The sequence below is a fragment of the Suncus etruscus genome, chromosome 10 (genome assembly GCF_024139225.1).
Source record: "Suncus etruscus isolate mSunEtr1 chromosome 10, mSunEtr1.pri.cur, whole genome shotgun sequence".
Lineage (NCBI taxonomy): Eukaryota > Metazoa > Chordata > Mammalia > Eulipotyphla > Soricidae > Suncus > Suncus etruscus.
Window position 1 is genome coordinate 5942233 of NC_064857.1, and position 25959 is coordinate 5968191.

General features: G+C 35.8%; 1 protein-coding gene across 1 annotated transcript in view; it reads left to right on the forward strand.

Annotated features, from left to right (window-relative positions):
* Positions 1 to 25959, forward strand: part of TRIQK (triple QxxK/R motif containing) — a 76335-nt gene that overhangs the window by 20659 nt on the left and 29717 nt on the right. The window contains exon 2 of the mRNA XM_049782132.1: positions 16309 to 16390. Coding sequence (XP_049638089.1) covers positions 16330 to 16390 — 61 coding nt within the window. The 5' untranslated portion in view covers positions 16309 to 16329. The remainder of the gene's footprint in view (positions 1 to 16308; positions 16391 to 25959) is intronic.

Consider the following 25959-nt stretch of genomic DNA (forward strand, 5'->3'; position numbering starts at 1 on the left):
CCCCTTAAATATGTTTCAAGTTATGTTTACATGAGTCAATATTTCCTTAAATGGTTTAAAGAGATATGTTTAACATTATGTAGCACTATTACTAGCCTTTTCTTAACTTTGAAGGATATATTTCATGCATAAACTATGTTACTTTAACCTCAGGCTTTTTTAATTTATATACTCTGTTTTTTAAGTTTGAAAATCATTTTAGAATTAAGAAGAAAAATGGCATAAATTTGTCCAATTTTCCCATCATGTTTAGAGGCTTTGCCTCAATTACGATTTTCTGGATTTTAGTAGTTTTTCTCAGGATGATATTGTTTAATGTGGATGCCTTATGTAGTATATAGGTAATAAACACAAGTGGTTAGTAATTAGCATGAGTGATGTTTGCCATTAAGTAGGTCAAAAATGTTCAGTGAATTATCTGGCAATTGTAAATAGCACTGCAATGAATATAGGTATGTAGAAGGCATTTTTGGATTGTGTTTTTCTGTTCCTACTGTATATCCCTAGGAGTGATATAGAAAGATCATATGGAAGCTCATTTTCCACTTTTTTGAGTAATCTCCATATTGTTTTCCATAAAAGCTGGACTAGATGGCATTTGCAACAGCAGTGAATGAGTTTCTTTCTTCGTATGTCTATGCCAGCAATGTTTGTTCTTGTTCTTTGTGTTATGTGACAGTCTCTGTAGCATGAGATGATGTTGTTTTAATTCGCATCTCCCTGATGATTCGTAATGTGGAACGTTTCTTTTTCTTTTTTTTTTTTTCGGCCACCCATTTGACTCTCAGGGGTTACTACTGGCTAAGCGCTCAGAAATTGCCTCTGGCTTGGGGGGACCATATGAGACGCCGGGAGATCTAACCTCGGTCCTTCCTTGGCTAGCGCTTGCAAGGCAGACACCTTACCTCTAGGGCCACCTCACTGGCCCCAGTGTGGAGCATTTCTTTATGTGTCTTTTGGTCATTTGTATTTCTTCTTTGATTAAATGTTTGTTCTTTTCTTCTCCCCAGTTTTTGATGGCATTAGATTTTATATATAAATATATACATGTATATATATAATTAGATTATATATATTTTTATTTATATTTGTACATATATTTATTTATATTTGTATATATATATACAATTTATATATGTATATGTATATATATATACCTTTTCTCTAAGATCCGGCACAAGACAAGATTGTTCCTTCTTGTCACTTCTATTCAACAATATACTGGAAGTACATCCCATAGCAATCAGGTAAAAAAAGATATCAAAGGCATCCATATAGGAAAGTTAGAAGATGATGTGATATTATATTTAAAAAATTCTAAAGACTCTACCGTAAAGTTTCCATTAATAGATTTGTATAGTTAAAGTGATAGGCCACAAGAATTAACACTCAAAAATCCTTGGTGTTTTTATATACAAATGATATAGGCAAAACAGTCATGACATTGAGATAAAAGCATCTTCAAGGAGGAAACACCACTGTCCAAGTAAGTGGAAGCAGAGATAAATAAATGGGACTACATTAAACTGAGAAGCTTCTGCACCTCAAAGGAAACAGTAACTAGGATACAAAGACTACCCACAAAATGCAAGAAATTATTCATCTAATAACCCATCTGATAAAACTCTTAATATCTAAGAAAGTTCTGTCTTAAGATAGAGGCACATTGGGGCTGAAGAGATAGCATGGATGTAAGGCATTTGCCTTGCATACAGAAAGACTGTGGTTCAAATCTGGGCATCCCATATGGTCCCCAGGCTGCCAGGAGTGATTTCTGAGCGTGGAGCCAGGAGTTAGCGCTGAGCACTGCCAGGTGTGACCCCACCAAAAAAAAAAAAAAAAAAGATAGAGGCACATTAATGCTTTTTAGTCACTAGACTCCCAGAATTTTATCATCTGAAAACTATGATGTTTTGGGAGCTACATGAGCGGTAACTTCTCTGGAAGAGATATAAATTATGAAAAATCAGGGCTGAGAAACTAGCTCAAACTTTCAAGCCTTTGCCTAGCTTTTGTGAGTTCTCAGCTCACTCCCCAGTTTTGCCTGGTTGTACTTTAGTGTGAAGTCCATTCCTCCAGGCACTCTAGGCTTATAGTTGAACCTATTAAACCTCTGCATTGAGTCATCCGTCCTGTACAGTGGTTAAAATAATACTGTCAGTATAAGGAGTGATTCCTAAAAAATGAGTATAGCTCTTACTTAAAAATAAGAAAGAGAAAATTCTACATTAGATCTACATAACATAACATAGAATTAGAAAATTCTACATTAGATCTGCATTAGATCTACATAAATATTATGTAGAAATTCCCAGAAAAATACTTTTAGCATTTTGGTAAAATATAAAAAAAATTTTTTTTTTGGTTTTTGGGCCACACAAGGTAATACTCAGTAGTTACTCCTGACTCTGTGCTCAGAATCAATACTGGCAGGCTCAGGGGACCATATGTGTTGCCAGGGATCGAACCCAGGTCCATCTGGGTCCGCTGCGTGCAAGGTAAGTGCCCTACCACTATGCTATCGGTCTGGCCCTAAAAATTAATTTTTATAGTAAATGTTTGATTTCTGTTGATGTCATTGAAGATGTCATCATTAAAAGTTTGCCAATATATTTGTAAAATAAGAAATGTAATTCAGACTGAGAAATTGTGATAAAATAGATTATATCTGATTAGTTAGGAATCGCAGAGATAAGAATAGATACCATCTGAAATGTTTGCATCTAAAGTCGATTGTTTTCTTTATTCCTTTAGCCACCAGTTTTTGGTACCATCTGGACAAAATAAAAGGTTTTGTTTTTTTATTTCTCAGCTAAATAATTAAAACAGCCCTTGTTTTTATAAACCTCTATTTAAATAACCCAATTGATAGGGTTTTAAGTATTAAAAAAGCAGTGTTTGTGACATTTATATCTGTAACCCTATTGCATTAGTCTTTGATTCATCAAGAGAAACATTTGTCAGTTTGCTGAATAATGGACAAGTAGATACAAAACTTTTCTTTCTCTCTGATTCCCTGAAGTTAAACTACTCTTGCTGTTTGTTTTTAATTTTCATTATTCATTAAACTCTAATGTGTAGTGTGCAGTTACCGTTTCTTACTGGGTTTATGCCAGATCAGATAGCTTTTCTCTCCTCCATGATTTCTTCTTATATTATTATTTTGTAATAGCAGACACTTAGGCTTACATTTCATTTGTTTGCTACTCTATTATTGTATTCATTCTTTTTCTTTACTTCATTTTTTGGGGGGGGAAAGGCTGTTACTCCCAATATTATTTGTGTACTACTTCTAGTTCTGAGGGAGGAATCCTTCTGGTGGTACTCAGGAATCATGTGGTAGTGCTGGGGAACAAATCTAGGCCTCCTACTTACAAAGTATGTGCACAGATTAAGGAATAGACTTTCCAGCCCCATAGTGTTGTGATTATTAAAATGTTTTTGAAAGTATACTTGACATAAAAAATCACTTTTCAAAAGAATATGTATCATGTCATGAAGAACATTTTAAAATAATCCATTATATCATAGATTTACTTCTTAATAGATTTACTATTCCCTTTTGCAAATACAATAAATTAGAAAATCACATTTTCATTTTTTGAATTTAAACTCTTGTGAACCATAATGATCCTTATTCTGCTAATAAAATGGTCACTCTATAAAAATTCTCTCCTTCCCAGAACCAAAATGCCTCTCTCCTCCGTATTTGTAAGAACTTCAGAATTAAGAATAAATAAATAATTTAAAAACAATGGGATGCGACTAATGTAGCACCCCTCCCCCAATGATGAGTGTTGTTGATGGTACATGAAAGGCAGCTTTTTGTCTATTCTGGGCAGTATAAATTTAATGTGTTGTTTTCGAGTATGTCATGTGTCCAGATGCCACAACAATCTGTGCATTAAAAAGACATTAAAATTAAAGTAAGTAAAATATTTGTGGGTATTTTTTGGAAGGGATCAGTGACAGTGAATTATGACAATTATATTTGGATCGACTATTTCTAATACTACATTTTAGGGAAAACAAGTACATCATTTTCTTATAGCAATCATAAACATTTTATCATGCAGATTTATAGTAGTCTTATCCCATTATTCACATCCCTTCTACCTATTTCTATGTTACCTGCTTCTGAGACCATCTGTTGGATCCGATATTTTGCAAAGAATGGTTCACAGAGCACCTGGCAAGAAGTCAGTTCTTTTTTGTTTGTTTGTTTGTTTGTTTGTTTGTTTTGTGTTTGGGCCACACCCAGCAGTGTTCAAGGATTTTTCCTCCCTCTGCAGTTAGGACTCTCCTGGAGGGCTGCAAGGGATCATAAAGGATTCTCAGGATCCGGGTGGGCCTTCAGCAAGACAAGACAAGAGCCTTCTCTACCAATTGTTTATCAACTCCCCAAGAAGTCAGTTTATTATTTATTTATTTACTTATTTATTTATTTATTTAGCACACCTGCCCAAGCTCAGAGATTACTCCTGGCTCTGAACTGAGAAATGACTTCTGGCAGGCTCAGAGACCTTTTGGGATGCTGGGGATAGAACCCATGTAGGCTGCATGCAAGGCAAATGCCCTACTCACTATGCTATTCTGGCTCTGAAGTCAGTTCTTTCTTTCTTTCTTTTTTTTTTTTTTTGGTTTTGGGTCACACCCAGTGACACTCAGAGGCTACTCCTGGCTATGCACACAGAAATGGCTCTTGGCTTGGAGGACCGAATGGGACGCTGGGATTCGAACCACTGTCCTTCCTGGATCGGCTGTGTGCAAGGCAAACGTCCTACTGCCCTGCTATCGCTCAGTCCCCTGAAATAATTTCTTAAATGTACTGCTCTTTGCCCCTTCTCCACCATAACTCACTACCTTTGAAAGTTAAAATCAGGGGCTCTGTATTTCATTTATTTTAAAACTGATTTTAAAGATTTTATAGCAACAGCATTCTTGGATTGTTGCAGGTCCTTAGATATAGCAGGTTGAAAATCGCTAGTCTACTGCTTTTGGTTATAATTGCCGCCATGTGGACCAGTATTTAGACAGGTGCACAAAGAGGTTGATGGATACTGGCTTAAAACACTTAGTTATTTTCAGGTTTTCTTCTGACATATGCCACATATCTGAACTGTTTCCAAAATCTAAAATGTCAGAAGCTAAAAGTCACCAGTATTCTTTTATGGTTTCCGATTGGATCCAGAAAATAAAGTTTCAGTGAATTATTAAAAGCTTCCAAGTTTTTAACATTTCCCCATCTAGGTATCTACCAAGGGACCCTTATCTATTTTCAGCAATATTTCTCAAAATGAAAGCACACACAAGAGTTATGAGTTACTTAAGTAAAAGCAGTGATTCTCAAACTCCAATGGCCATAGCAGTCATTCATAAAATCTAAAAGAAAAAAAAAAAAAATGGATCCTTTTCCTTCAGAGTCTGGGTTGGTAAAATCAGAACAGAGTCCAGAACTCTCGACTAATGAACATCCCTGTTAAGTTTGATACAGCCCATTATGATAAATGCTTACTTCTCATAACTCTGGTGAGTCATTGTGCCTAGTGTCACAATTGGGATCCAAAACTTTCTTCCCCTGACAAACTCAGATCTAACCTGCTAAACTTCTTTCCCAGTGTAACTTCCTCCTTCAATGTCCTCTGTGAAACTTGTGAGAAAGGCTTGTTCAAGCTACACCACGTTCTTGCTGCCTTTATTCGTTGTCTAAGGTCTCCTATTCATTGTCTGCTAAACACTTAATTCAATTATTTTTGCTATGGATTATTATTTTTCATAAAATATATTCCCTTTCCTATTTATTTTTGTACCTCTCTGGAATTCCATCTGTTCTCAAGTACTTCATTGATCATTACTTTAACTTCTTGACACTAATTGAAAACTGATTCTTCTCCTAAACACCATTTGCCTGAATCCTTCTACAGTGGAGACTGTCCTTTCTTTAATTCTTTGCATGCCCTCAAATCAAAAGGTACTTTCCATCATTAACTTTTCATGCATAATAAACAAGTAAGACAAATGAAATTCCTTTACGGTTAACTATATTTGACTAGAGTATTGATCTGCTTTGTGTTTGTTTATGTAGGGTCTCACCTGATGATGCTCAGGGGTTACTCCTGGCTCTGCCCTCTGGAATCACTCCTCGGCAGCATACAGCATGCTGGGTTTGAACCTAGGTCTTCAGTGTGCAAGGCAAATTCCTACCCACTCTATTATAGCTCCAGCATCAATCCTGTTATTGTAACTGTCTCAATGAGAAACTTAATCATTCCTTAGTGTTTCGAATTCACAAGTCTCCACCCCCCATATTGACACTAAAGGTGCCTTTACACTTTATATTTATGCTTTCTGTATTATATTAGTTTTTCATTTTCTTTATTTTCCATATTGTTTCCTAGCATTTTAGGCACTTTGGATTGAATATCCTGGACATTTTCAGGATCAACACTAATCGCCACATTTTTTATTAGCTTTTGTCTAGAAGCTTTTGCCCTATTACCTTCAATATTTTGGTAATTTGATTTTATCTAAATTTTTAAAAGAAAACAAAATGTATTTTTATGCCTAAGTCTAAACTTGTATTGTATTTTCCCTTTTGTCTGTAACATTAGAAACTCCATGGCACACAAATGCATTTTATAGTCTTTTAAACTTCTTCACTGTTTTGCTTTATTTCAGGGTTAGGTTGTCTGGAAAACCTAAATTTTACTTAATCTGTTTACTCTTTCCATATCCCAACACTGAGTAATTGATCTATCAGAAAAATTTATAAATCATATTATAAGATGCTATCTATATAGGCTCATAGTTATCACATTTATTCCAGCTCAGTCATCCTCATTAGTTTTTCCACTGAACAAGCTCGTGTTCTTTCACAGTATAAATTCCATCTCTGAATTCAAATCTTCAAACTTGGCACCTCCAGTTTCACTCTCAGTAGGTGATTTTTGCCTCTTATATCACAACAAAAGTTTACTAACCAATTAGAACTCCACCAAAAATAAAATACTATGTGTACTTATGACTTTTTAATTTTGTCTTTTTGCTATTACAATAAAAACAGAAGTCTGCTATCATTTTGTTTTTATGAAGAATTATCTTACTCTACACTTAGAAATCCCAATAATTTTCAACTTATTTTCCTGTTTCCCCCTTTTATTATGTATCTTCCACATATTCCACTAGAAGTCTATTCTTTGTTAAATTAACAAGCAATATGATTAATGTAAATTAACAAGTAATAAAACAGAAGACAGCAACAGAAAATATCTCTCAAACTTAGTTTCCTCTGCTTTCCTTTCTTTTGCTTAATTTGTAGTAAATTTATTATATTTTTCACCCTTTTCTCAGCTCTTAATATTATGTTAAGCTGACAGTAATAGGAATACAATATTATTTAGAATTATGTTAAAAGGACACATATCTGATGAGTGCCAGTTTGATTTAAATGATAGAGGGTTTGTAGAGCATAATTTTATTATTTATCTCCTTGTTGCATACTTTCAGTGCTTGTGGTATTTATATATTTATATATAATATTTATATATATAAATATATATATATATTTATGGTATTATACACTTTTTTGTTTCTTCTATTACTAATTTTTTGGCTATTATGAATCAAGCTGCTACAAATACCTTTGAACAAAGGTTTCTTTGTGAATATATACTTTTTATCTTTCTTAGCTAAGTACATAGGAGTGGAAATGCCTTTGTTAGAAGTTGCCAGTTTTTCAAAGAGGTTGTGTGATTTTACAATCCCAGCATCAATGTCTGAAATTTTCACTTACTCCAAGCCTCCCAACATTTAGACATATTTGTAAAATTTCTGTAATAATTTTATTTTGGATTCTGATAGTTACTATTAGCATTTTTATTTCTTAAATGGATTTATATATTATATACATTGCATTTGTGAAATATCTTTCATGCCTTTTACCCATTTTTTGTTCTCTTTGTTGTTAATTTTCTTTTATCTTCCAGATATGTTGATTTTATTTTTGTTTGATACAGGCACTATGACTTTACTTTCTACTTATAATTTTTTCTTCCAACTTTTTTTTTTGTTTGTTTGTTTCTGGATCACCAGAAGTGCTTGGTTTTATTGGTTTACCATTCGTTAAATATTAGAAGGTTTTGAGAGTACAAACTTCCCACCATTACCTGTGTCTATATTCTCACTGCAGCTCTCATTAAAGTTCTAGTGGCATTGAGGTAGTCAGGTAGGCACCTTGACAATTCATTTTCAGAAAATTTAAAGCTGAGATATGATCTTCCTTCACCTTTTTCAAACCCTATGTTTTAAATGATAGCTCAGATTAAAGACCTGCCCAAATACAGATGAACCCAGTCAAGGCCAGAGGGCTGGCCCCTTTCAGAAGGTAGTAGAATGTAGGCCCTTGTAAGATTCAAAATTTATGACAATGACTACGTAGTACTGACTCTTTTCTATACCAGGAGCCCCAGGCTAGGGAGATAAAAAAGACTAATAGGGGTTGGAGTGATTATAGAATGCTTTGGGAGCATGTACTTGAACTTGTTCTGCTCTGCTTCTATCCCCAGAATCCCGTATGGCTCCCTTTGAGAAGTAATTCCTCTCCTGTCCTTTCCTCTTCCCTTTCTTCCTCTGTCCCCCTTCTTCTCTCCCTCCTCTCCCCTTTCATTCATTTTTATTATTCCTTTCTTTATCTTATCTTCTCAACAAGCCCCTCTCTTTAGTTTTTCTCTTCATGCCCTTCTTTGCACCCCTTCATTTCCCGCTCTTCTCTTCCCATTCATTCTTTCCCTCCTTTCTTCTCTGTTTTCTTCTGCTTTCGCCTATTCCTTTATCTTCCTTCTCCTCCTCCACACTTCATTTTTTCTCCTCTTATTCCCTCTCCCTCCTCTTCTTCAGTCTCTTTTTTCTCCCTTTTCTGCACCTCTCACCCTCCCTCTCCCCTTTCTTATCCCTTCCATTCCTCCTGCCATTTCCTCTCTTCCTCTTCCTCCCCCTCACACTTCCTTCCTTCTCTTCTTTCTGATGCATTCTCTCTTTTTTTCTCCTTTTCTCTTTCTAAATCAGTTCATATTTTAATAGAATTAGTCCCTTTCTTCAGTACTGATACCTTCTCACTATTTTATCTTACCCAGAAATTGTCTTCTGTGGTATAAATCAAAAATATTAAATCTTAGTAGATATTGGGACTGACTTTTCCTGAAAAAATCATAAGCTTCATCTCAGCTTAAAATTAAATTCCAGTGGTAGTAATAACTCCATTGCCTAATAGGTCAAGTGTCTCTGGGCACTTGATAGTTGCTCAGTAAAGTTGGTAGTGCTGTTCATGCACTTTAGGAACTCCTGCTATCTTATTCTATTCCAGACATCCCCAGCACTAATGCTACTAAAAACAATATAACACTGTCAAAATGGCCCCCTCTACCAATTTCTACCCTCTCACCCACCTATGTATTTTACTCTGGAAAACACTATGTTTCAAAGACTTACTTTGGTTGTGTTTTGCCACTTGCTTTATTTATTTAGTCTGTACATCTGCGTGAGAAACCATGTAGTAATTTTATTTCACTGTGGATTTGCTGTGCTTAGAAAAGTTTCCACAACCTTTATCCATGCCATCTTTAAAGGTATGACTATAGTTTTGATAGTTCATAGTATTTTACAGTGTTTCACTAGATTTATAGTTCTGGCTTTGGAAGTTATTTTCTATAGTGGTATCTTTATTCTGCATATTATTTCTATTGGTTCCTTCCTTTTGCTTTATCATTGGCATTACATACATTACTGTAGACTTTCACAATGAATGTCCTTTTGCCTTAATATACCAGGTGAGTTTTTCTTATGTATCATATACAGATGGGTCATGGGTTTATTAATTTTATCCATACAACCATTTTATCTTTTGTTTGGTAGGAGTCCAGAACATTCACGTTTGGAGTGATTTTCATTACGTGGAGATTACTACTGATATAGTATCTTATTTTCTAGTTGTTTTATATTTCTGCTATTGCTTCTTTTTCACAATTTTTTGGGAGTATATTTTCCTTGATGATGCTCTTAATTTCTTTATTAATTTCCCTAAGTGTTCTTGGTATAGAATTTTGTTTGATGTTCATGGTAAGGTTGGACTGTACAATCTCTGTGTGTCTAAGATACTTTTTGTGTATTGTTATTAACTCCTTTTAAACTATACCAATTCCATCTCAATACTTTATGTTCTTCCATTTTAAGCGCTTTTATCTCATCATCTTCTTATCTGTTTTTCTGATTTTGTATTACTGTTTATAACCAAACTCAAGATTTTGTCTTCTGGGCCCGGAGAGATAGCACAGCGGCGTTTGCCTTGCAAGCAGCCGATCCAGGACCAAAGGTGGTTGGTTCGAATCCCGGTGTCCCATATGGTCCCCCGTGCCTGCCAGGAGCTATTTCTGAGCAGACAGCGAGGAGTAACCCCTGAGCACCGCTGGGTGTGACCCAAAAACCAAAAAAAAAAAAAAAAGATTTTGTCTTCTTTTTGTTTGTTTGCTATAAAAGTACTTTCAACATTTATTATGTTGAAGTCTGATGGTGATCAACTCCATTAGTTTTGTTAGTAAGGAAGCCTTTATTTTTCCATCATATGCTAATGATAATTATAGTGTAAAGTATTCTTGGCTGGAAGTTTTTATCTTTTAGAATTATGTATTTGTTATACTATTTTTCTCATCTGTAGAATTCCAACTGTGAAATTTGTTAATAGTTTAGTGGGTATGTTACATACTTCCCCCCCAAAAAGCCTTTACTTTTTTCTTTGTTTGTGAATATTGAACAATGATGTAATACTTTTCTTTTCTTTATTCTTTTTTTGGCTACACTCGGTGATACTCAGGGGTTACTCCTGGCTTTGCTCTCAGAAATTGCTCCTAGCTTGGGGGAACCATATGGAACTCCGGGGGATTGAACCGTGGTCTGTCCTAGTCTAGCACATGCAAGGCAGACACCTTATGGTTTGCACCACCGCTCCAGCCCCAATGATGTCATAATTTTCTCTTTAATTTTAATTTTGTTGTGACTTTTTAATGATATACAACTTTATAAAATTTTAGTAATTTAACTGGACATGTCTCTATATTTGTTGTAATTCTTTATAGAGTTCTTGTGCCATCTTTCCACTAAAAAGAGTCTACCTCATTGGCAGTTACAAATATGGGTGTCACAAATTTACATTCTCTATTGGGAAGTTGCCAGCTACTCTTTTATTTACTGCATTCTTAGTTCCTTTTTTTAATTTCTGTTATATCCATTATGTTTTCATATTTCTCTTATACTGAATTCCGATAGGTCTCAAAGGAGTTATTGATTTTTCTAAATCTTCTTTTCCCTCCACCTGAGCCTTTACTGGAATTTTATCTTCAATTTCACTTAATCTGCAAGATTGATCTATTATGTTTTTATAAAAGTTTTAATTTTATTTCTTGGTGTTTATCCTTCATATACAACATAGTTTTTGTGGGGGCACACTGACGTGTTTGGATTTAATTCTGCTTCTGTGCTTTGGGATCACTCCTGGCAAGGCTCAGTGGATCATATGTGGTTCCAGGAATCAAGCTTACTAATATCGCTTTAGCCTTCCATCTTTTAAATTTTTTATGACTTATCTCTTTGGTAAGACTTCTTTATACTCCTGTATTTAATTTATTGTTTATTGTTTCATTTTATGTTCTATACAGTTGATGTATTTTTTTTCATTTATTTTGAGAGTGGCCACATGGAGTGACCACTGGTGGTGCAAAGTGTTGGAAATCAAACTGGAGTCAGCTGTGTTCAAGGCAGTTACCTTACTTCTTGTATGATCTCTCTAACTCAACCAGATGGATCAGTCCATGATATGAGGCTTACCACAAAGAGAGTTGAGCACAGTTAGAGAAATAATTACACTAACAACTACCATGACAAGGAAAGGGAGAGAGAGAGAGAGAAAGAGTGAGAGAGAGAGAAAGAGAGAGAGGAGAGAGAAAGTAAGAGAGAAAGAAATAGAATGCCTATCTTGAAGACAGGCAAGGGGTGCAGGAAGAGGGAAATAGGGGACATTGGTGGTGGGAAACTTGCACTATTGAGGAGTTAGGGGTGGGTGTACATTTTATTACTGAAAACCAACTGTTAATATGTTTGAAACCATGGAGTTTAATAGATTACTAAAATAATAATTATGTCTTATATTTTACAGTTGCTTTGTTTATGCAATAGGCACCATAGTCTCTAGGTTTGTAGGTCTATTTTTTTAGCACCTTTAGGTATAAATGGAAAATTTTTGTTTTATGTTCCCATATTCTAACTTTGTCCTGGTGGATAGACATTTCCTAGGCCAATTGTATTTCTCTACTTCCAGTGGAAACTCTAATTTTAGACTTTCCTGGATTTCCAATTAAGGTTGGGGAGGGGGTTTTAGCCTTCTGAGATTTTCCAGACATTCTACAGCTAAGATGTTAATGGCTATAGTATTTACCAGTGAGTGTGGGAAATGGGGAGACAAGGTTTTACCTGCTGTCTTATGTATTGAACTAGCTGTGACTTTTGTCCATCTCTATATTCTCACCTTTGCATTTTGATTAATCCTTTGTAAGAGTCTGCTGGAGCCCTTGAAACATACTAGTTCTAAAAATCTAGACTGTTTCCTGCTTGAATCTCAGAACTGTACAGCCACAGTGAACCCTCTGTTGGGTTCAGAGGTGTAGCTGGATTCAGTCTTGGATGAAGATCTGTTCCACATACAACACTACGCTCATCTGGCCAATAATCAGACTCAAATGGAACATCTAGTATTGGTCGGCCAAGTGTGTCTTTCCTGTCTCAGGGTTTCACTAGGAGACCTGAGTGCTAAGTGCTTCCTCAGTTCTGCACCTTCTTTCTGGTCTCCAGTTCTCTCCATTGCTTCAATCTCAGCTAAGCAGCCTTAGGCACTCCAAATTCCCTATTCCTATTCACCACATAATAGTTTATTAGTCACTCACTTTCCAAACTTCAGGTGTTTAGTTCATTAGAAATCTACTGTCATAAACTTGTGTGAGCATCAGAGATATTTTGTTGATTTTGTTTACTTTTTTTTTTTTTTTTTGGTTTTTGTGTCACACCAGGCAGTACTCAGGGATTACTCCTGGCTCCATGCTCAGAAATCACTCCTAGCAGGCTCGGAGGACCATATGGGATGCTGGGATTTGAACCACCGTCCTGCATGCAAGGCAAAAACCGTACCTCAATGCTATCTCTCTGGCCCCGATTTTCTTTATTTATTTTATTTATTTTTTGTGTTCTAGATTTTTGCTTTCTTCTAGGAAATCAAGTGTAATTAAATGCTTTAAATATATTAATTACATGGGGCCGGGCAGTGGCGCTAAAGGTAAGGTGCGCCTGCCTTGCCTGCGCTAGCCTTGGACAGACCGCGGTTCGATCCCCCGGTGTCCCATATGGTCCCCCAAGCCAGGAGCAACTTCTGAGCGCATAGCCAGGAGTAATCCCTGAGCATTACCGGGTGTGGCCCAAAAACCAAAAAAAAAAGAAAAAAATAAATATATTAATTACATGAATATATCTGAGTTTTTCAGTTTTTGTTCTGGAATTGAATTTTTTAAGGAAACATAGGCATGTATCATCTTTCTTTACTACTTATATATGTGGCATAATATTATATACTCATGATTGATTTTCTGATCCAGCCATAATTAAATATCTGTCTTGCTTAGATATCAATTCATATTAAAGTAAGGATATTTCTTTTTTCTTTGTTTTGTTTTTTATTCCACATTTAACTCAGTCTTGTGCTCAGGACTTACTCCTGGCACTGTGCTCAGAGTTCACTCCTGGTATGCTGGGTGCCAGGGAATGACCTGGGTCAGTCATGTGCAAGGCAGGTGCCTTACCCTCTACGCCATTATTGCAGTCCAGAGTCTTTATTTTAAGCCTTAAAACTGAAATAGATATTTCCCTTGTGGTCATGTTTTTTTTTTTTAATAACCTGTGTTTTGATCTATATTTAAATGTCACAGTCTGGATTGAAGCTTTTTCTGGAAGCAGAGACATATGTGAAGACTTCTTATTTCCTTACTTGTTCTTTCTGTATATTATTAAAAAATATGATACAAATGAGCAGTTAAAAGTACTTGGTTGGAATGTGTTTATATTTATAAAAAAATTTTTAGAAAACATTTTCAAAGAAGGTACGTATTATTCTGAAAAATGTGTGTGGCAGTATTGCTATGCAAAATTTAGGTTAGAAAGAGACCAAAAACAAAAACCTTATCTTCAGTTTCAATCTGAAGAATGTCAAGTCTTAATTTGAAATATTTATTTTGAATTATTTTAACTTGCAATTTAAATATTATAAAGTAGCGTTTTCTTCCTTAAATATGTATCAAGTTTCAAGATGTTAAAAAGTTCTCTGATGATTTAATTTGAAATTATTCCTTCAGCAAAATTCATAAATAATAAATATTAACTTATTAATTCATATTTTTTTAGTTTAGCTGATCTCAGAGCAAGTTAGTTCCTCAGGGAATGAAGTGTTCTTTATAAAAGAAGGTGATGAGATGTAGTCTCCAAGGAATAAAATTGTGAAAACAATCTTGATATTGTACATACTAATATAATCTGTTATTCCCTTTCCACATCTATCACAACACATTTTAAAATGTGGCTGATCTTGTATGCAAATAACTGTCTTATTAGAAATTGTGACTGTACTTGCTAATGTCTCTCTGGATTTCTTGGGAGTTTGCTCTATAACCATGAAAGCAATTGAAATGAATGATGATTGCTTTATGGCTTTGAAGAACAAAGAAAAGCCAGTATATTTTTCTAGATATGAAAAACTGACAGTTTGCACCATACACATTATTGGTCACTTTAGATGTTTTGAAATAGCCTCAATGAGTTTATTAACAAAGTGAAATATTTTCTACCCTCTCATGCTTGTTCTAGTTAATAAAAGTTAATTAAATGTGAGCCATTTATGTATGTAGGTGTACTATAGATAGGCCTTTTATTTTTTTAAACAAAAATCCTGTCTCAACATTTGGTATAAGGTCTATTTTCCTTGAAGACTAAACTAATTTCAAAGATAAATTGAATTTAAAAAATTTGAAACTTACAGTGTTTCTTTACTGAGATATTGATAAAAAGGTTTAAAACTAGTTCATTTTTAATGTATCAGCTTTGTTGAATTTGTTTTATAGTTCTGAGAGTCCTAGTTCTTTTTTCAGTTATGAAATAAATTATAAAACTATAAAACTTAAATTTTTTTATACAATTTTATATGAACACATTTGAAAGGAATAGATATTTTAAAATGGGGACTAGTGAGTGCACATGGGAGAACTTGGTCTCCGGTGAAGATGAAAGTTGCTGCATAGAAAACCATCCAGAAGACACATCCAATTGACAATAGTAGCCAATTGCCTAGTCTTAATTTTGGTTTTTTAGAGAAATTTTTTTCTCCATTGTTCTCCAAATCTTTGCCTTCTGGCTAATCCTTCCTGGGCACAGAAAAAATGGGTGTCATAAATATACAGTCTTTCTTTAAAGGCTTCTCCTTGCTGATTTAACTTGAGAGGCATAAGGATTAATTTTTATTCACAGACTTTTTTAGACATAGTGTCTGGTTTTCTTGTTAATATATTTTCTCCAATTTTAGTAATCTTACCATTTCTAGCTAGATCCATGTGCCAATAGACATAATGCACTTTCTTAGACATAGTTTAAGAAATCTTATTTTTTTCTCCCCTTCACTCCCTCCCTTCTCTGCTATCTTCCTTCCTCAGTCCTTCCTCCCTTCTATCTGTTATCCCTCCTTCCTTCCCTCTCTTTTACCCTGTCTCTTCAACCTTGTCAAGAGAGAGATCCCTGGGCACAAGGTCAGGAGTAAATTCTGAGTACTACAAGTACAGCCAAAAAAAGAAAGGAAAACAACCAAATAACACCCCCCCCAAAAAGAAAAGCATACTGCTGAGAGAATTCCTATAATCCAAACCCCTTTAAATAAATAGCATATAGTTTTATCATTTATAGATAATGCTATCCTAACTGGTTTGTTGAGGTAGTACTTGAAAAAAATAAATTTAACCAAGAACGAATGATTAGGAAATTAAATTACTGCAATTGTATTCTTGATATTCTTGATATTTTATTTGAAATAATTTTTGTTCTTTACTGATGACTAATGAGATGACTCAAAGACATTTTAATACATTATTGAAAAATGGAATTATGAGAAAAATAAAGTTTTCGTGTAATTCGTTTGATTTTGAAAGACTTCACCATAATTATTTTCTTTCTTTGCAGCAGGCATTTTGGAAATCAAAGATGGGTAGAAAAGATGCGTCTGCTATAAAACTTCCTGTTGATCAGTACAGAAAGCAAATTGGTAAGCAATAGATTCCCTTGATATATTCCTGGAAATTAAAATTAAAAGAAGCTATTATATATAAAATTGAGAAAATAACAACTTTTTAACATTTATGTGTCAAAAACATTGAATAATAATCTTTTTATGATGAAAGATATGTGTGTTCTCACCAGGTAAGAAATGCATTAACAATTGAGACTTAGAGTGGTAACATCGATAAAAAAAAATGAATCCAATATCTTTCTGTCTACAAGCAAACCACTTGAATTGTCTGAGAAAATATAGGCTAAAAGTTGAAGGATGGAAAACAGTCATTCAAGGAAACAACTCCCTTAAAAAAGTCTGGGATGGCCATATTAATATCAGACAATTTAGGCTTAAAAATGTTGTAGGAGACAGGGGTAGACTTCTTAGTAAGCAGGTGATGTATATACCAAGAAGAAAGCACACTTTTAAATATATATGCACCAATGATGGGCCAGCAAACTACTGAAAACAACTGCTGATAAAAACAACTGCATGCAAAAAAAATGAAGTCAGACCTGTCCTTAGCACTTAGCTCAAATGTTGAATCAAAATGGATTAAAGATATTAAAATATCTGATATCATGGGCCGGAGTGATGGCTCCAAGTGTAAAGAGTCTGCTTTGCCTGTGCCAGCCTAGGACAAACTGTGGTTTGATCCCCCAGCATCCCATATGATCCCCCAAACCAGGAATGATTTCTGAGTGCATAGCCAGGAGTAACCACTGAGTGTCACCGGGTGTGGCCCAAAAACCAAAAAAAGAAAAAATATCTGATATCAATATTGATTTCAGACCTGAAATCACAAGGTATATAGAGGAAAATATTAGCACAAAACTCTATGATATTGGTACTAAAGGCGTCTTTAAGGATAAAACCTAACAAGGTGGAAAGGAAGCTAAACAAATGATACTACATTAAACTCAGATGCTTCTGTACCTCAAAGGAAATAGTGACTGGGATACAAAGACTACTCATGGAATGGGAGAGACTTTTCCATTCTATACACATCAAATAATGGGTTAATTTCTAAGTTATACAAGAAACTGATTGAATTTTACAAGAAAAATATTATCTAATCCCATCCAAGAAAGGGTAGAAAAAAGGAACAGACATTTTCAAAGAAGAAACATAGTGGACTAAAATGCACCAGGAAAAAATTCTTTGTATTACTAATTATCAGGTAGATACCAATCAAAACAACGAGGTATCATATCGCATACCACACAGACTAACACATATTACAAAAACTAGAGTAACCGGTGCTGGTGTGGATGCAGGGACAAATGGACTCTACTGCTGGTGGAAATGCAGACTGATCCAGCATTTTTTGAAAACCATATGGACATTCCTCAAAAAGCTAGAATTTGAGCTTCCATATGACTTACTCTTACTCCCAGGAACCCTAACACACTAAACAAAAATGCCCTCAACATTTCTATGTTCAGTGTAGCACTATTTACTATAGCCATCTTCTGGAAATGACATAGGTTACCAACAACTGATGTGTGTATAAAGAAATGGTGGTACATCTACACAATGGAATACTGTGCAGCCATTAGGAGAAAATGAAGTCATGAAATTTGCTTATACGTGGCTAGACATGGAGATTATTATGCTGGGTGAAATGAGCCTCAAGGAAAGAGATTGACATTGAATAATCTCACTGATTTATGGGATATAAGGAAAACAAGAGATAATATGGTAACAATACCCAGAAACAATAGAGACAAAGGTCAGAAGATTCAACTCAGGGTAGAAAACTTCTCACAATGAGTGGCTAGTGTAGGAAAAGTAGAGAAGGGTCTGCTAGGACAATGATAGTTGGACTTATCTCTTTGGACAAGAACTCAGCACTGAAAGTGGAAAGTGGAGAAACTAACAGGCAAAGACCCCTCCATTAACAGTATTGCAAACCATCATGTCAAAAAGGAAAGAGATGGGGGGAAGAAAGAGAGAGAGACTGAAAGAAACAATTTGCCTGTTCTAGAGCAAGATGTGTGGGTTGTTAGGCTCACTGCTCATTGGTGAATAATGGAGACTAAACGCATCAATGACTAATTTTGTTACCATAGGGCTTAAATACAGCAATTAAAAGAAGGTTTTTTTTGCATCCACCACTTGGAGAATGGTCCAGCTTCACTATTCAATCAGGGAGCTCTGCAGAGATGCCAAATAGACCAAAATTCCAGGTATGCCCGTATTTGGGCTGAACATCTTCAGGACTTTTTAGGAGTGGGTGCAGGCACCCTCCCACTTCCTTCACAAACTCCCAGAAGTCCTGACATTTGACAGCATGCCTAACAAAAGCCGAAGTGTTAGTCACTGAGCTTGGGATTCCTGAACTATGCAGCTGCATACATGGCGCTGCAACACCTCTAATTTTCTTTTCATTCCTGTTATCCAAGTTATAACGCACCAACTTTGACGTCAACTTGGATTGAAAGTCATGTAATGTTCAGAAACTAAACAAATAGCAAAATTGACTAGCAAGAAATCACTTAGCAAATCTTCTGACAATGACTTAATGACCTCGTTGTGAGATCCATTTATGTTCACAAATTTTCTTATTAATGTACTTTAAAATATAATTTCATTTCCACTTACCTGTGGGGGGGAATTATATATATGTATATAGTTATATATACATATATATAATTTCATTTTTGGGTATGAGTGGGAATCTGGTGACAGTGGTGGAAGAAATTTTACATTGGTAGTGATCTTGGTCTTCAAATAAGTAAATTTAGGGGCCAAAGCAATAGCATAGCAGTAATATGTGAGCCTTGCATGTGAATAATCCAGGACAGACTCAGGGTTTGATCCCCTGCATTCCATATGGTCCCCTGAGCCTGCCAGGAGTTTTCTGAGTGCAGAGTCAGGAGTAACGCCGCCACCAAGTGTGACCCAAACCCCACCACCACAACCACCATAAAATAAAAAAGAAAAAAGAAAAAGAAATACATTTATTATGAGCAATTATGTAATACATGTTTTAAATAAAATATTAAAAATCCATTTTATGTACTTGTGATATTTTTAATTAATTTTTATTTTGATCATAGTGGCTTACATATTGTTGACAATAATATTTTAGGTACATATCTACATAAAATCAGGGGGGATTCCCATCACCAAATTGTCCTCCCCACACCTCCGTTTTTGTCCTACTTCCCATATCCTCCTCCCTCACTCCCGGGGCTGCTAGAATATGTGGTCCCCTCTGTACCTAGCCTACTACTTAGTAGTCTTGCACCTGTTTGGTCTTGGTGCCTCCCTTTTTTCCCCCTCTTCCTGGGAGGCAGGACTAGGTAGTTTAAGTTGCGTGGTTTTGTTTGAAGAAGAGAAAAGTAATAAACTGGGGTAAAAGTCTAATATGCCAGAAATGGGCGGAATCCTTTCCCCAATGAATTTTTTTAAAAAAGTGTAAAAATCACTGTCTTTCTTCTTAAGTGTCATTACTTTCATATAGTCAATATTTTTAATATGAAATTTTGTTACATAATGGATTTTATTTATTTGAAACTGTTACATCTATTCATCCGTTAGTTTGTTTTTTGGGACCACACCTGGTGGACACTACTCCTGGTATTTGGCAGCAGTTAAAGTACAGTGTATAAGGTGCTTTAACTTGCATGTATCTGAATTGGTTTTGATTACCAGCATCATATATGATCTTGTGCACACTGCTAGGAGGAATTCCTGAGTGCAGAGCCTGCAGTAAGCCCTGAGCATAGCTTCATATAACACAAAAGCCGATCTTGAATTCATTAAGTAGAATAAAATGTTTAATGAAAATCATTTGAAAACTTCACAATTCTTTTTCTTTTCTAAGTGGCATTCAGGTTTTCATAGGAGCCTAGAGGCAAGAATACAGGGAAGATTGAATTAAAACTACCTCCTGAGCCAAGCTCATGTAGTAGAAAAGAATGAATATTCTAAAATCCATGACTTCAAAAGAGCTTAGTGAATCAGACATTAGTTAGAAGCCAAGGGATCATTTCTTTTCCTCACCACTATTCACACTTTTCACCTGTTCTTTCCTATTCCTGTTTATTCTCACTGTTTTTGACAATAAAAAAACAAATTAATAAAATTTACTATCAATTGAAGTATAAACAATGAAGTTACAATAGAATTAAGAAACACTCGGAAAGAATTGATACAAATAAAACATATACCTTTTTTAATATGATATAAAATGAAACAATCAAAGTAAAACTTTTTGTAGAATAAGAAGCTTTTTTTTTTTAAATTAATTATTTTTTTGGTTTTGGTTTTTGGGTCAAACCTGGCAGCACTCAGGGTTTACTCCTGGCTGTACGCTCAGAAATCGCTCCTGGCAGGCTCGGGGACCATATGGGATGCAGGTTCGAACCACCGTTTTTCTGCATGCAAGGCAAACGCCCTATCTCCATGCTATCTCTTCAGCCCCTAAAAAGCTTAAATGATGCGTAAAAGTATTAAAATATGTATAATAGTTCAAAATTGACATTTGAGATCTGTCCTTGTTGTAAACTTGAATTGCTAAAATTCAAGTCTACACATATATGAGGAGACAGGTCCTGAAAGGAGATTTACATAGAAAACAGTAAGCAAAATAACTTAGTATAAAATGTAAATCAAAGTATAAAATGTAAATCAAAATCATTTGATATGTAAATTAAGGATTTTAAGTGGTTACTTTATTGCAGGATTATTTGTGATCTTCAATTTCATGTTGAGCAGAGTTGGGGGTCCCAACTGTTCTTTGGACCCCCCCCCCCACAAAGGTTTCTCCTGGTATACTTAGCCTTTCATTGTGACTGGTGTTTGGGTGCCCGGAACCTGAAATGCTGTGTCAATCTGCTCACCCATGTTTACTAGGAACCACACTCCTCATCAGCAGTGCTGCAGGGCCTAACTCATTTGAGAGGTGAGGTGATGGGGCCAGTGCTAGAACTCAGAGCCTTGGCAGGCAAAGCCTATGTTCCCTCCTTTAAAGCTATTCTTCATGACTCCCTGCTTGACCTCTGTGCAATTTGTTTTTCTTTCATTGTAGTCTGCCTTATACATAAACTATATTTTTATTTGTGTTTAAATGGAATGACTGATTTATGAGATTAAGTGTCTGATCAGTGGGTGGAGTGATAATAAAGTGGATAGGGCTATTATTACCTTGCATAGAGTCAATCCAGGTTCAATTCCCAGTACCCCAAGTGGTCCCCTTGATTAAGCTCTGAGCACTTCTAGGTGTAGCTCAAACATAAACAAATAGCAACAACTACAAAGTGTCCAGTAAATTGTATGTGCTAGCTATATAAAGAAAATCCATATTGTTAGTCACCTCACAATCCAACTCTTAAATATACAATTCTTTGGATTTTGTAAGTAAATACTCCCTTGTCATCATATGCCAATCAAAATATACACTTCCTTTTTCTCAGAAATATTTCAGCTTCTCTCTACTTTATTCCTTACCCACCAACATGTACAATCACTACTTTGATTTCAGTCACAGTAATTTTTTTCTACATATAAAATATCAAAATACTTTGGTTCAAATTGAATTTGATCTTTTTATTTTAATATGCTGAATACATCATACTAGTAAACTTTATTTTGATCATAGTGGCTTGCATATCTTTCACATTAGTATTTTAGGTACATATTTGCAAGATATCTTCGCCGTTATCTTGGCTGGGTATTTGTGAATCCAAGAACAGTCCCCAGAATGAGAAATTACTTTCCATCCCCTTGTCCCCTTTCGGGGGAAGACCTTGGTAATATTTATCCGCAGCAAGTAATAATTCACACAGACAAGAACGATAGGGTTTAAAAGATCGGGCAAGGAGAGCCAGAGAATTCTCCTGCAGCCAGCAGCTTTTCACAGAAGGACCCCTCACTCCTGTCCCTCAAGCTATTTATTGCCAACTCCACAGCGCCCCACCTGGAAGGGTTAGGTGGGGCAAAAGTTACAGAACAATCCTAAGGAAACACTTTTATATACAATTCCAAGAATTATCTTATGGAAACTTTTTCATATGCTACACATATTGACATTGAATCAGGGGAATACCCACCACCAGATTTGTCCTCCCCCCTTCCCCGTTCACTTTCTGCAACCCATATTCCTCACCATCACCCCCAGGCTGCTAGAGTTGGAGGTCCCCTCTTTGTCTAGCTTACTGTCAGTGATCATACATCTGTTTGGTCCTGGTGCCCTCCCTTGTTTCTCCCTCTATTTGAAAGGCTAACCTAGATAAATCGAGTTATGTGGTTTTGTTTGAGGGAAAGAAAGGTAATAGAATGGGGTAAAGATTAAGCAAAAAAAAAAATAAAATAATAAATTAATAAAAATATGCTGAAAATAGGCGGTGTCCTTCTAGTGGCTATCAGCCTCAGTTTGAGAGAGGATATGAAAAAGGTAATTGAAACACCATAACAATACAAAAATAAATGTCAAATTAAATATTCAGTGGGCCCTACAGCAATAAAGAGAAGCACCACACAATAGTCTCCGTTCTGAATTTAAATCATGCCGGAATGCTAAAAGAAAGAGGAAGATTAGATAAAATAATATAAAATAAAAAAGGAGACTTCAACTTCAATATCTATACCAAAATAAAGATGTCAAAAAAATCAATATATATATATATATATATATGTGGAAAAATGATTATTTTGTGCCTTTTTTTTTCTTTTTTCCCCCCTGCATAGACACAGTAATTGTTGGGGATAATATAGAGGGAATTCCCTTGGCCTAGGAGATACAGGGTTTCTTCATTCCTGAAGTATACTGTCATGGGATTAACTATAGACTCCTTGCATGATTATTTACTCTCTTCTCGGTGTTTTCGTGGTGTATGGAAGACTTCTGCTTCGTCGTGGATGGTAAAACCAGTCCTCTGTATCTGGAGATCTTGGTGACTGTGCAGCTCAAGGAATGGAGCTTATGATGAAGGCTTTTTTTTTTTTTTTTTTTTTTGTGGTTCTAGCAGTTCTGCTTCTTCAGTGTCGTTTTAATCGATCTTCTGTAGTTGGTATTCTTGGTCATTAAGTTGCTCCTAGGATGGAGCCTGGGACAAAGTCTTTCATTGTTTCTGGAAGACCCGTTTAGTTGCGTTTGTCTCAGTCAGACCTCTGGAGATCTTGTTTGCTGAACAGATTGTAGACCAAAAGCTTGGTTAGAACTTTTTGTTGTTATTGTTGTTGTTGTTGTTGGTCCCGGGATGCGTACTGTCAAGTTTCTGGTTGTAACAACCAGTCATCTGTATATAGCATTCTTGGTTTTTGCACAGATCAAAGGGTGATGTGTCTTTTGATTTTGTCTTATCTTTGGCTGGTCAGGAAGGATAATTGCTCTTAGATCTAGTTGTTCCCATTTCCTCATTGTCAGGTTATCAAAATAGAACTGGCATACGTTGGTGTCAGAGCAGTATTATGAATGCCCTGGAGGGGACTTGTTTCCTGCAGCCTTTGTGGAGAACTGTCGTTTCTATGTCTGGGATCCAGGAGTCAAGGCTGGGTGGTCGGTGCCTATTTCCTTAGAGTCTAGGTTGGTTCCCCACGACATACATTCAGGGTGGGAGATGTCCCTGTGTTGTAAAAAAGTATAAGTTCTTATCCCTAGTAGATAAGAGCTTGCTTTGACAGGTAAAATTTCCACTATTTTTAATATGACTTTCCAGGAAGAAGTGGTGCTACATTATATTGTTGGTGGATTTGGGGGTGAAGAGAAAAGAAAACAGACCCATGACAAAAACTAAAAATATATATGCTTTAGACATGTCTAAAGAAAAAAGAGTTTCTTAAGAGAAAAAAAAAAGTATTAAATAAAAGACATAATTAAAGTGGGGCCAGGAGGGATAGCATGGAGGCAAGGCATCTGTCCTTCTGCAGAAAGACAGTGGCTCACATCCTGGCATCCCACATGGTCCCCCATGCCCACCAGGGGCAACCTCCGAGCACAGAGCCAGGAGCACCCTCCGAGCGTCGCCAGCTGTGACCCAAAAGAAGCACAAAACAAATCAAAAAAACAAAAAGTAGAACAACAACAACAACAAAAAAAAAAAAGAACAAGGGGGAGAAAAAGAAAAGAAAAAGGGAGAAAGTGATACAGGAGATTACTTTACAATTGGGGAGAAACAGGATAAGAGGTAGTGTTATATAGGTCCATACTTACGATGAAAGTATAGGCTTCCCCATTGTCTTTTGAGATTTCCTCGTGAGGTGTGGGCTCCAGGCAGGGAGGTCTTGGGTAGAGTTCTTGCAATGGGAGTCCTTTTGGAGCTTATCTGGTATTACGCCACAGTCCACAATGGGGAGAGGTGATTAGGAGGGCCACACTTCATGAGTCAGTCCGGGTGTTGGTTGTATTTCCTTGCTGGGAACGAGGTGTGAGTTTGAGTGAGTGTTGGGAACTGGGTGCTGCTTTGTTGGTGTAGGAGGTTGGTCTTGATGCCTAATGGGTTAAGAACTGAGGGTGAAGAGTTATAACATGGTGGGGATATGGGGGATTAGATTAAGGGGTGAAGGGATAGTCAGTTTTCTGAGAGGGGAGAGGGGATAGTACATGGGAGGGGTTATATAGGGTATAAGTATGGATTGTTTGTGGTTTAGGTTTGTCTCTTAAGGAGGATTTCTATCTCTGTGTGCTCCTGCCCCCATATAAACATATAGAAGTTAGTTTAGGAATATATTAATGTAGAGAGGTGGGGAGGGCAAGAGATATGCTGAGTACAGAAAGATAGGTAGGTAGAGTACTTGTAAGGAAAGGAAACCAATAGATCAACTTTTGGATATGTATAGGTTTCGTGTCTCGAGTACTAACCATTGTGTTAGTGAGGTCTATCTATATAGGTGTTTACCCTTTGATTATGCATTCTTCTAGGACCTGAAGGCATGACCAACCAGACCACGGAAGTAACAACCATGACCTACAGATTTTTACTACAGGGCCTAAGCATCTAACACGTTCAAGCAAACTAACATGCCCTTGCTCTTTTACCCTTTCTTCTCATTACTTTATATTTTTGTTGTTGTTGTTGTTGTTTAATTGTTGGTTTGTTTTGTTCTGTTTTGTTTTCCCTTTCCTCTATTCTTGTCTCCCTCTTCTTCCACCTTCTTCTCATTACCATCAATTCAATCCAGGTCAAATAAAAACCACACGGTTACCTCCTCTATAGGAAAGGAAAGAAAGCTGATATAAAGGGTGCTGCGGACAATCTTTTCATTTTTTATGTTATCTGTGTTCATTTTCTTTTTCTTTATATTAATACTTTTTATTTTGACCAAAGTATATTACAAATAGTAGATATTAATACAAAGTTTAAAGTATTACAAGAATTCGAGATGATAAGTTAAGGATTTTCTGTTAGAGTTGGAATATGCCAAAACACCCTTTTCCTGGCAGTTTCCCTTTAAACTAACTGAATATATCTTTTTTGTAAGGAAATATTTCTTTATTTTATGTCATATGACTTGCTAATTATAAAGGTGTACTATTTTGAGCATAATCCAATAGATTAGTGTAATTTTTATGTTCAGTTTATTTAAGCACCATGGTTACAAAATTGTTTACA